We start from the raw sequence: 12,642 nt of genomic DNA on the forward strand, positions 1-12,642 counted from the left end.
ATTGTTCGAATAGTAAATACTTTTCGTCTGCAATTTTAAAATCGTGAATTTAAATATATAATAATCGAAGCTCCCCACAGCTATCCCCACAAATAATAAAAAACATTACATCTCCTGTCAACTCTTTGAACTTATATAATATAAAATATTTTATTCCTGTGCGACCAATATTTTCCCAATTAAAATATATACTACTCTTTTTTCTTCCTTTTCCATATATAAATAGTAATTAGCTAATGTTCTTCCAAACAACATATTGCAAAAGGGGTCAAGTATTTTGGTATTCCAATATTGCAGCTAAAACAAACTCTTCCAGTTTTCTGTTATATGGTAAATTTCTGAATTTTCATCTGCTAATTAATCATTTATACAACTAGACAAATTGTAGCTAAAACTGACGTTAGCAAAATCTATTTTTGTATATTATCACAGATTTATATGAATCAAGAATATGGTTGTTAGAGCCACTACTTCTGCATTTCACTAAATAATACAGAGTTTCATTCTGTCACTGAAGCGCAACGTTTAATTTTCCTGCAGTCTGCAGCTAACTTAATTGTAAGTTGTTGTTTTCTTTAAATTTCAATCTTGATTGTCACCGTAATATCTAGAAAAGTTCATTAATTGATCCATAATTCAAAGTCGATGGGTTCAATATTTACTTCGTTATTGCCATTGAATCCATCAACGAATTAATACATCCTTGAAATTTTAGTGATTTTTCATGTTTTAATCCATGACTCACATTTTTCAGGTATTGAAGAGCGGTAATGGAGAATTTGGACTGGAATGAAACTTCTTTTAATTTTGGATCTTCATTTGATCCAATACATGTAATTTCAAATTGGAACATGCCACAACGCCAAGAAGCTGCTAATAGATTGGCTGCTGATTCTATGGCGGCTAAAGCCGGAGCAGCAGATCTAACCCGGGATTGTACTGATGTATGCTTTTCTTCTTCCCCAATACTCAATATGCCTAACAATTACATCAGTGATAATAATCCGTTAGGCCTAATGTCCGATTTCGGTGTTAAGCCGGCAACTGGGCTAATCTCCAATACTGTATCTCTAGAATCCATTGATTGTTTATTATCAGCAACCACCACCACCAACAATACGGACACATCAGTCGAAGACGATGGCATGTCCGTAATTTTTGCTGATTCGAATAGCTTGTGGAATTCCGGAGAGTCTGCCGGAATTAATCCGCCTGCAGGTTATCAACAGATTTTGACCTGTCTGCCTACTGACCATAAGATACAGGAAGAAGAACAAAATCAAAGAAAACGAAAATCTTATGAACTCGATGAAGCAGTTTCACAATCATCTCTGGCGAACTCTTCGAGCGAGTTCAATCTATTCCAGTCAAATTGTGGTAATTTTCAGCTAATTTCGGAAAAACAATCCAAATCCAAGAAGGCGAGGTTAATTGAGACGAATAAGCGTCCAAGTTCATCAAACATCAATTTCCAACAAGCTAGTTCATCAGTATCGTCAATTGATCAAGAGCCCGATCCGGAGGCGATTGCACAGATGAAAGAAATGATATACCGAGCTGCAGCATTCAGGCCGGTTGATTTCGGTGCTGAAGCACTAGAAAAGCCTAAACGGAAGAATGTAAAGATATCAACGGATCCTCAGACAGTCGCGGCGAGGCAACGGAGAGAAAGGATAAGTGAAAGGATTAGGGTTTTACAAAGGCTAGTACCAGGAGGAAGTAAAATGGATACAGCATCAATGCTTGATGAAGCAGCAAATTATTTGAAATTTTTGAGGTCACAAGTGAAAGCATTGGAAGTAATAGGGCAAAAACAAGATCCTTTTACTTCAATAGTACCATTTAATTACCCAATTCCCATGCAATTACCACATTTTCCACTACAAAACCCTAATCAAATTCATCAACCAAAGAGTTGACATGCTTTTTTTTTGCTTTGAGGAAAGGGACAATGTAAAAACTTTTTAAGTTAATTTTTTTTTTTTTTTTAAAAAAAAGTCTTTGTTTTTTGTTGTTATTCTTCCTCCCCTCAGTTTTCTATAAGATGGGACTAAGAATTATTTCTAGTACGTAAGAAGTTGATAATTTTTATTTCTTTGCATGGAACAAATAAGGACTTGTTCAATTAGAATGGTAGTCTGTACTCTGTAGCGTACATTTAACATACGTTATTCTAGTACATCTTACTTGATGGAGCTTGAGTTTGAGTAATTTGAATTTGATTTATGCTTCATGAATTGGCGAGCAATAATTATGCTACAAACAAGTAATTTTGATCTTGAACGCACTTGAGATTTGATTTGTCTTTGTTAACTATTCACTTTCAAGATGTTTTGGTGGTGAAATGGTAGACACGTGAAATGAAGATTTCACATAATACATTTTATCATTCTGATTTATTTGTACCTTTCGTTCAATGAGAAAATGAGTCAAAAGCATGACTGCTGGATTTTGATTAGTGAATGGAAAAAAGAGAGCTTAGAGAATAAAGTAAATAACATGCTTCAATAAGTAAAAAAATACATCTAATAGCTAGTGTAAAAGTTATTTATATTGCCGATATATATTAGCGGCTTAATCATGAGTTTCACTAAGGAAAGCTTCAAAATATAAAAAAGACAAACATATAAAAAAGTTGAGAGAATTTCAATATCTAATATATACGTAAAAACAAATTAACTTTATGTTATATATAAAATACATTTTTTTCGATAAATTAAAGGGTTTGGATGAATTCCTGCACCTCTAGCTCCACCTCTCCTGTATATAGGTTAGATAAAAAAGAAAATATATATGTAACTCTCTGTTTTAAGCAATTTTGAAAAAAAAATTAATGTTATCAACACTCAGACTCATGATTATTTCATCATGATATAACTCAGAAAGTTATCTTTACTGCCTAACTAAATAATCTTGATCCAATATTATATCATGATGAACTCATTATTGCATACTCTTAAAGCTTCAATAATGAGCATCATAATGAGTTCCATAAGGTGAAGATCTCAAAAGGCCATAAGTAATAATTAGGGCTATGATTAAGATATTGGAGAACATAAAAAGTGATTACCACTTTGTACCTGCAAGTTTAATTATATTTAATTTCAGATTTTTGTACTTAGTTAGAGATGTTAGAAAAGTGTGCACCTTATTTTAATGTAAAATTAGTGAATCCTAGTCAGTGGTCCTGTCTCCTTGATTCGATCCAAAGCGTGCCCCTCGGGTTTTTCACTCCTAATCCTTATTGCTACCCACGTTTATTCTTCCTTTTTGGCACTTGCTCTTTATTTTAATCCTGATTATCACAATGTTTTTATGCAAAAGAGGAGGCAAAAAAATGCTAACCGCTAGATACTTATCTGATATTTACATAAAGTCATATGAGTTAATTTTATATAGAGAAAATACATAAAGTCATCATTGAAGTTGTCCCGAATTTTCAAAAAGATATCTCAACTTTGCAGGTGTCCTATTTCCCCACGAAAGTATCTAAATCCACAATAAATATACCATTTTGACTAATTTTAACATCACTCATATTGTCACAAAAATATAATCGCGTGAAGACTCTTGATACAACTTCAGACCAACGTAAACTTGCCATTTGGCACCCCAATTTGACTTTTTTTTTTAAAAAAAAAACATAAAAACCCATGTATTAATTTTTTTTTATTTTATTAAGAATATTTTTATTTTTTCAAATCTTTTTTCTCATCTTCCCTACCATCATTAGCTTACCATATTTCTTGGGGCATCCATGTCTTCCTTCATTTTTTATTTTTTTTTCTTTCTGATCATTGTTTTTTTAAGAAAACTAATTTTATTGTGTTCATTCTTCTTCTTCTTCTTCTTTTTGAAAAACAAATTAGTTCCTCCTACAAATCAAGATTGGAATTTGGGAATAGTAAAACTATGAAAAAATCAATTTGGGAGTAAGGAGTTGGAGAAGGTGGTGATTTAAATTTCAAATTTTGCTTGGTAATATATTTTGAGTATTTAGATTTTGATTATTTGGTGATATTTATTTTCATAAATAAATTAATTGGTGGTAGCTAAGTAGGCAAAAATGAATGTTGGCTGCTAAAGGGACACAAAGTGTAAAGAAAAGTCCATTGCAAGACACCAACAAAAGAACATGAAATAAAATTTCCCAAGAAAACGATGAAGGGAATGGAATAGAAGAAGATAAAAAAAGAAAAAAAGAATGGAACAAAAATTGAGGTGAAGAAGAAAGATAAAAAGAATAAATGAAAAAGAAAACCAAAGAAATCAAATAAAAATAATTAAAAATTTACTTTTAACACGTGACAAGTGACTATTAGTGCGTGTCTTACAAATATTTTTGTATAAGTGGTACTGGGTGAAAAATAGGGTGTATATACTATTTTGAAGTTGTTCAATGGGTTATAGAACACCCGCAAAGTTAAGATATCTTTTTGAAAATATTCGAGACAACTTTAATGGTGACTTTATGTCTTTTTTCTTTTATATATATGATGATAACATATCAATCAAATATGATTAAATGATAATAGTGTATAGAAAAATATGTACAAATCATGCATCTATTAATGTGATATAAATATCAATCAAATTGATAGGCAATTTGTTTTCATCTCTGATACTTATCTTGATAAAAGATACATGATTACATGGGAGGAATGATTCAAGATTTGAATTTAATGAATTCAATATATTAATTCTTGTTGATGACGAGTAGGATGATGGTAGAAGGCAAAGTGGTGAATCTTTGAAAAAAAAAATGTGGGGTTTGAGTCTTCGCCAAAGAATCTTTGGTAGTATTGCTGCAAGAGGGGTTGGGATAATTGGACTTATTTGATTGGATAGAATTAAGAGGTTACAGATTTTGTTTACTAAATATAGAAAGTTCTGTTACTTGACTTGTAATAATTCCCTACTTGTTCTATTTCAAATTGTGTATAATGTCCACAAAATCAACATATTATAAGGTGCTCATTTTTGGCTAGCCATGATTTTTTTTTTCGTTTTACTCGATATCTGCATTGGACCTAACTAATTCAAATTCATACATAAATACATCGTATATTATTAAAATGATTTTATTCTTTAATTCTAAATTCAAAATTTCTGATTAAAAAGAAATAATAATTGTCGATCACTACAACTTTTAGTGGTGGCTAGTCGTCTATCATCTATGATGTCTTTAAATTGGTATGAACCAACTAGCTGGACAACTAGAGTCATAGCATAACCGTTTTTAGCAAATATCAAAGTCAAAAATTTATTTGTGTATTTTTATGGATAGGAATGAACATTTGACTTTGCTTTTAGTTAAACCGATTGTGATATGACTATCTACTTGTCCTAGTTGATTTTCGCGTGACCGAAATCAAAAGGACAACAAATCTTTTTAAAAACTTCAAAAGGGCAACTCAATTAATTAAGGGCAACAATTTGTAACGGCGTCTAAATTAGGGTTTCAAAAATGAGGCACAAAAACCCATGAGCCATGCAAGGCTCAGCCGCAATGAGCCTTACAAGGCTCAAGGCTGTCAGCGCCTTGCAAGCATAAGTGGAAAAATATTTAATGTAAGTTGTGGTCAACTTTTTAGAATTTTGTACACTAATTATATGATAAGTTAGAAACATCTTGCTAGATACATGAGAACAAACGAGAGAATTAACAAGAAAAATAATGATAAAAAAAAACTATTTATCATTTTTTTTATGTTTTAACTATTTTTTTTTATCATTCTTTTTATTTTTGTATATGCTTACCCTAATTCTTGCGATTTGCATGATTTGTATAAATTCAGAAATTTGTAAATTCGGTTCCGGATTGTATAAATCCAGATTTTTGTATATGCTTACCCTAGCTATTGTATACGATTTATGGAAAATTCATAATAAATTACTTTGTTTGTATATTGGCAAGCAAAATATACGAACGGAGTTTTGAAAAATTCCTAAATGTATAAATACAAAATTCGTATATTCGCAACAACAACTTTCATAGCAAATAAAACTATAGCTATGAAGCACAAATATCGAAACTATAGCTATAGAGCCTTATTATATCTATTATGTTTACTATTTCTATTTTATTTTTTTATGGGATTTTGTATTTGAAAATAATATCGCTATATAACATGTACCCAATTTCTAACTTTTGATGTTTACCCAATTCGAAACAATCTAGATATACGATATCTAAGTTTAGATTTGACAATACAAACTTCAGATAAACATATGATTGAAATTCAAGCATTTTATTGCAGTTTTGAAGCATAGTATCGGTGATAGGTCTATTTCGAGGTAGTCCCAAGAATGTTGGGCCAAGACTCCAACAAATCTAGCGGCCCGCGAGAAGTTTGACATATTTTGGAGCGCACAATGGGCAAACTAGGCCCTAAAGCAGTTGATTTGACCCGCTAAATTTTCCATGCCTCCAGGCCCATATCCACTATAAGGCTTCTGGTCCCAATGCTCTGAGATCCTTTTTTTTCCATTTATCATATGAGAATATTGCCCTAAACACTTCTGCCAACTACTTTACAAAATAGGTACAAAATATATACTCGATATTTAACATATATATAATAAACATACCAAAACATGTACATCATATATATGTTTTGTGCATATTTCAATCATATGATAAACCAGTTGATCGAACATTATATATCTGTAACATTCTTTATAAAATACTATAAAACTTAAAACATGTGCAAGTATTTTAGCAAATCATGAAAGATGACGCGTGTTTGATTTTTCTAAAGTCGTACATAAAAAATGGTGTTGACCTTGGGATAAACAAATTAAAGACATCGATCGAACAAACTATAAGGAAGCTGCTGGAACTATTATATATACGTTGATGATGCACTCTAAGAATATTGTACTCGGTTATAAAAATTGTGACGTTGCTCTCAATTTTATAATCAAATCAATGCTGAATAATGATAAGGAATTTAAGTACCCAGTTTGTTTAATTAGTTTATTTAAGGAGATCTATTTTAAGTCATTTGATAATTTCAATAGAATAATCTCTTTATACAAAGCTATATCAGTTAGCAGAGGTGGAGTCAGAATTTGAAGTTTATGAATTTGCAATTTTGATCGTTTAAGTTATTGGTTTTGTTTACACATATTCATTACACTTCTATCAATGTGATAGTACTCTGCACTCACTGATTTAAAATACAGTATTTGTACATAAATTACATGAAACAAAACAACGTATTGCACAACCAAATAAACACACGATCATCGATCTCATCCTAGGATCGATGGAGGACATTATCCAAATTTTGTGTTCTTCAATTAGAGTCATAATTATCAATCATCTGCCTTAAACATTGCTTTATTATTGTGACAACGACAGATATAGCTGGTCTATTTGTTGGTTCAAGAGAAACACAAGCCATTGCTAATGCCACAATTCTCTTTGCCGAATTCACATCAACTTCTCCTCCTAATCTTGGATCGATTATTTTTGAAACATCTCCGTTATCATTAATCATACCATTGACCCACGTTATTACATAAATCTTGTCATGTTTTCCTAGTAAATGCCGTCCTGTTACTATTTCCAAAAGAACCACACCGAAACTGTATACATCACTTTTCTCCGTTAGCTTATTTGTCCTATAGTAACTGCAGGTCAATTCGAGAGTAAAAATTAGATATACATAGTCGTTTTCTTTTTGAGACAGACTAATAATAAAATGAGAGAGCACGTACTCAGGGTCAAGATAGCCTGGACTACCCGCGATTATGGTGGTAACATGACTTCCCTCTCCAGTTGGTAAAGTCCTTGACAAACCAAAATCAGCAAGTTTTGCTTGGAATTTATCATCTAATAGAATATTACTAGACTTGATATCTCTGTGTATTATTGGTGGCTGGCAACCATGATGTAGATACTCCAATCCTTCATTATTTTTTCAGTTAAAATTAAAAGAAACACGTCAAATATATAATTAATCATTCTAAAACTCGACTGAAATTATTTTCATCTAGTGGTGTATATATATACCTTGTGCCGCATCCAATGCTATATGAAGTCTTTCCTCCCATGTTAAAGCATTTGGATTTCTATCTGCACGCAACGATTAAAGACTTGTGAAATGTGTGATCTAAAAGAACATTTATTTGACTATAAATAAATCAGGTACCTGATAGTTGCATGTCTAAGCTTCGATTGGCCATGTATTCGTAAATAATACCAATGTGGGTGCCTTCAACACAATACCCAACTATAGAAATCAAGTTCTTATGATGTATGCTCATCAGGAGACTAGCCTGTCAAGTCAAATTCGTGTTAACTAAATATAATATCTTATGTACTAAAAAAATACTTCTTCGGTTTACCTCAGCCCGGAATTCCTTGAACCCTTGAACTGAAGATGGGGACAGCATCTTAACAGCCACGTCACGGTTATCGACATAGCCAAGATAAACTGTTCCAAAACCTCCTTTACCAAGGACTCTCTGGAAGTTATTTGTCATGTGCAAGACCTGTGAGTATGTGAACTGCCGGTTTTTCAACTCCAATGCAATGTTTGGACTCTCTACTGTTCTTTCTGTCCCAGTGATCTTCCCTGTTACAGAAATTAATTAGATTTATTTCTTCAATATCAAATCATCGTGCAAGTATTCATCGATTTTATGATTTGCTCACCTTTTTTGTTTTTCATCTTTCGAATTATAAACCAAAGAAGTAGTAGTAAAGCCAAGATGCCCAAGACCACCACGGATGCAATAATTCCTGCTAGTGCACCAGCACTAAGGTTATTACTAGCTTCATTACTATCTTTTGGAGGAGGAAATTCATCATACCTGTATGACAAAAAAATAATTGAAATGTAATTATAAGTAAATAAAAGTGTGACTTCAATATCTAACGACTTGATAACAATTCAATATAACATCAGACTTTAATTTTAGATGAGTTGATTACACAATTTAACCTGTGACCAATTATATGAGAAATTAATATCGATCATAGGGGAGATAATTTTCTAAATCAATCTTAGATGTTTTTTGTATACTCATAAATTAATTCATGGATTCTGAGAGTGGAACAAAACCTCAAATCGAGTGATCCATTTTTTGATTTTGCCAGCAATTCTTCAGGAATTTTTTCGGAGAAACTGATTCCTTTCAAGTATCTGTCACAAAGATAACCAAATTACTCTGTGTTCTAATTAAATAAATACCCCTTCTGTTCTAATTCATGTGACACAATTCAAAAGTACAAACTTTGATCGTGAATTGAACATAAAATTAATATATATCAAAATAATTAACAACTTAAAATATTTTAAAATCATATTTGGAATTGTGCCGCATAAATTGATACAGAGGTAGTAATTTTAGAGGTCATGAGTGAGTAAATTACAGCTTTTTTAAGAAGGGTAGTTGTGCGAGATTGGCAGGGACCTTTCCCGTCAGCTGATTGTTTGACAAGTCCCTTCAACAGAAACACAACAATAATGTCATAAAAATCATATTAATTGCTACTGTGCCGCATAAATTGAGACTAAATGAGTTATAGGAGAGTAAATTACAGCTCTTGTAAGAAGGCTAGTTGTGAGAGATTGGCAGGCACCTCTCCCGTCAGCTGATTGCTTGACAAGTTCCTTTAACAGAAACACAAGAATGTCATAAAAATTATAGTTAATATATAAGTGAAAATTTTATTTTAAGCCTCGAGACTTCATTTGTTTCACAAATTGGTGAATTAAAAATTTGTTCGACCCAAAAATACATGATTTGGGTCCACTAATTTGTGAAACAATAAGTAGCCTCGTACAAGTTCTTTATTTTCTAGTTTGGTGCAAGTGATAAAGCTTGCAGTATGTAGATACTTACAACGTTTCTAGATTTGTGAGACTTGTTATATCAGGCGATATTGTCCCTTGTAATTCACTTGAAGATAAGTCTCTACGCAACAAATTAACTATATGTTAGTTTCATCCTCCAAAGAGCAAAATTAGAAGAAACATGTTTAGAGTATATAAGGAAAATACACGGATATAATTGTGGGGAGATCCCCATCAAAATTGCACGTGACGCCCTTCCAAATGTCAGCTACAGGGCCGCATGGATCTCCTTGCCAGTTCTTTTTAACCCCGTACGTTGATTTGACATTCATAATAGCCTCAACTAATAGCAAAATTAATGTCAAATAATTAGTGGATTCGAAATAAAAACTAGTAGTATTATTAATCCTTTCAATCCATTCAAACTTAAGGCATAGCTTGTTTGACCAAGCTTTTACGACTTGCGAGTTAAAAAGTATTTATTATTTCTGAAAAGTGAGGTGTTTGTGTGCGCGCACATAAACTTACCATCTAAGTCATTTGTTTGAGGGTTTATGATTTGCTTGACTACTTTATACAACTCGATGGCATTAATGGTGGGTTGACGAATTGAATTTCCCGTTTTGTTGAGGGAAATTTGGTGCCTGTCTTTTGGCTTTAGAGCTGATGTTGATAAAACTGTGGTTACGGACATATAGTCCGGAGCAAATGCTCCCTTATACAACTCTCCATCAAAATATATGTTGAATTGCCTATTCACATGGTTGGCTTCAATCTCTGCAAAGTGCAAGTAGATATAGTACTCATCTGTCGAATTTGCAGGTTCCCACCAAAGTGATATTCCATCAGTGTCATTATCTGCTGTTATTGCTGTGCTCAGCACCTTTGACGGCGGTAAATAACTGTTGGTGTTATCAATGGTTGAAGTCGTACTCAATGATATCGTGTTTGCCACATTATTATATGGCCACCATAAACGATCATATATGTCATCTTGGTACCTGATGAATTTTTTTGACCGTACGTTACTAGTAATAAAATGTTGTTATAGAGGATGAATTTGAAAGAAAACAAAGTGTATTTACCTTACTAATTGAGTGGCTGTTGAGCCAAGATCAAGACGTACGAATGTTTGTAGTGAGCCGGATGTGGTCTTGTATATGGTTGTGTTCAAGAGTCTCAGTTCAAGTGCGGATATAAATGGTGTTCCTCGATCCTTATTTACTAGACAAACCTGTACAAAATCCGATGAGAGAATGTGTATGATCTCTCCATATAACGGAACTGAAGCATTGACTATTTGAATCGTTGCCCAAAAGTCAACTCCGAGATGAAGATCAAAATTGATCAGTAGCTGATTCTTTCCATCGTAGTTTCCATATAAAAAACTTGCCCTGATCAAGTATTTTTTTCCTTTTCCTTCTGGAACTCTAATGGTGTAGCAATTTCGTTTTCCTTCAGGAAAACTTGTGAGGGTGTACAACTGTTGTTCCAGGCCATCGGAATGAAACTCACTAGAGATAGTAGCGTTACTACCTGTATCGATGAAACCTGAATCGGATACATACTGTAGTCCTGTAGCTACATCGGTGTAGTTGGAACCTTGAGGAATTCCACAATCTATGCTTACGAATCCTGAATAAAATTGAAGAATATAATTAGAAGTATCATTCAATCAAAAATAAAAATGAGTTGAAAGACGAAATTATATATACCTGATTGATCAATTTGGGCGTTAGCTTCAAGTGCAAAGAGAGAAATACAAATTAGAAAGATAAAAATCAAGTCTTCCGTCATTTCACTATTTCAGTGTTGAAGCTAAGCCAGAACTTTAGATTCTTGATTACTAGAACAGGGAGTAATTAACAAGCTTAATTATATGCATAATCCTGGTTGCGTCACTAATTATTTTGTTTTTATAAATTCACAAGAAGTTACGACTTTAGAATTATCCCGTACAGGAACTATTCTTAGCAATCTATTTTATCAGTAGCCATCGTATGCCAGAAAGTGAAGTGAGGATTAAAATAGTTAAGCTTAGTTCATGAGAGAGATTGACTTTGCTAATGATGACGATCTTGATAATTAAGTTTCATTAGATTCTTTTTTCTGATGAAGTAAGAAAATTCTATTTAATGACATCAAGCAAATGCGGCATCAAAGTTATAAAAGATAGAGTGAATGTGACAGCTCAAGAAGACAAACACTAGTCTAAACTAACACGAAAAAGCATATAAAGAAGCAGCTCGGTGCACAAAGTATCCTGCTTTTAGCAGGCCGCACTTAAAAGGATGTGATATAAACAGTCTACTCTAATACAAACATTAGTGACTGTTTCCAAAGCTCGAACTGTGATCTATAAGTCATAGGAAGACAATTTTATCGTTGTTTCAATGCTCCCCTTCAACACCATGGAACATGCACATTCCAAAAAACAATCACAACTAGTTTACAGGGGCCTGGTCTAGTCAACTAAAAGAGACTAAGTAAACATTTTACTTTTAGAACATGAATTGGAGTTGAAATCCCATTAAAATATCTGTGATTTCTCCATTTTCAGTTTCTCCGCTGAATTACAAACATAGAAAATTCTCAAATAGCACTATAGGATAGAATTTAACTAAATATTTTTAGATTTGATTACGTCAACCACTGCTTGGTCTAAAGTATTTCAAGAGGGAAAAATTGTGACAATGACAATGAAAAACGATAATATCAATTTAATCATGAAGTACTCCGGATGGTTTATGTACGTACATCTATAAGAAAGATACTTACATAGCGCGAGATTAAAATCATAACTATATGAACAAATTTATGGATCATGTTGACA

The 12,642-nt window shown here is 32.7% G+C and overlaps 2 protein-coding genes across 4 annotated transcripts; one reads left to right on the forward strand and one right to left on the reverse strand.

Moving 5' to 3' along the window:
- Positions 1–308: 308 nt before the first annotated feature.
- On the forward strand, positions 309–1,985 carry LOC125860097 (transcription factor bHLH87). Of its 3 annotated transcripts, XM_049539993.1 has the most exons (3): positions 309–330; positions 433–558; positions 755–1,985. In XM_049539993.1, the coding sequence occupies exon 3, from the start codon at positions 771–773 to the stop codon at positions 1,917–1,919; it is 1,149 nt and encodes a 382-aa protein (XP_049395950.1). In that variant the 5' UTR covers positions 309–330; positions 433–558; positions 755–770; the 3' UTR covers positions 1,920–1,985. The 3 variants fall into 3 exon arrangements, with proteins under 3 accessions (XP_049395950.1, XP_049395951.1, XP_049395949.1); XM_049539994.1 differs by lacking the exon at positions 433–558 and having other exon boundaries at positions 310–330; XM_049539992.1 differs by lacking the exon at positions 309–330 and having other exon boundaries at positions 374–558.
- Positions 1,986–7,301: 5,316 nt separating this feature from the next.
- Positions 7,302–11,606, reverse strand: LOC125860091 (probable LRR receptor-like serine/threonine-protein kinase At1g05700). Its single transcript, XM_049539985.1, has 14 exons — positions 11,525–11,606; positions 10,895–11,444; positions 10,338–10,810; positions 10,017–10,152; positions 9,859–9,930; positions 9,555–9,626; positions 9,386–9,457; positions 9,075–9,155; positions 8,666–8,823; positions 8,356–8,585; positions 8,160–8,286; positions 8,021–8,083; positions 7,726–7,915; positions 7,302–7,638 (listed from the first exon to the last, which is right to left on the reverse strand). Exons 1-14 carry the CDS (start codon positions 11,604–11,606, stop codon positions 7,302–7,304), a joined length of 2,643 nt encoding a protein of 880 aa, XP_049395942.1.
- Between the last annotated feature and the right edge of the window lie 1,036 nt (positions 11,607–12,642).

The sequence above is a fragment of the Solanum stenotomum genome, chromosome 3 (assembly GCF_019186545.1).
Source record: "Solanum stenotomum isolate F172 chromosome 3, ASM1918654v1, whole genome shotgun sequence".
In the NCBI taxonomy this organism is placed as follows: Eukaryota; Viridiplantae; Streptophyta; class Magnoliopsida; order Solanales; family Solanaceae; genus Solanum; species Solanum stenotomum.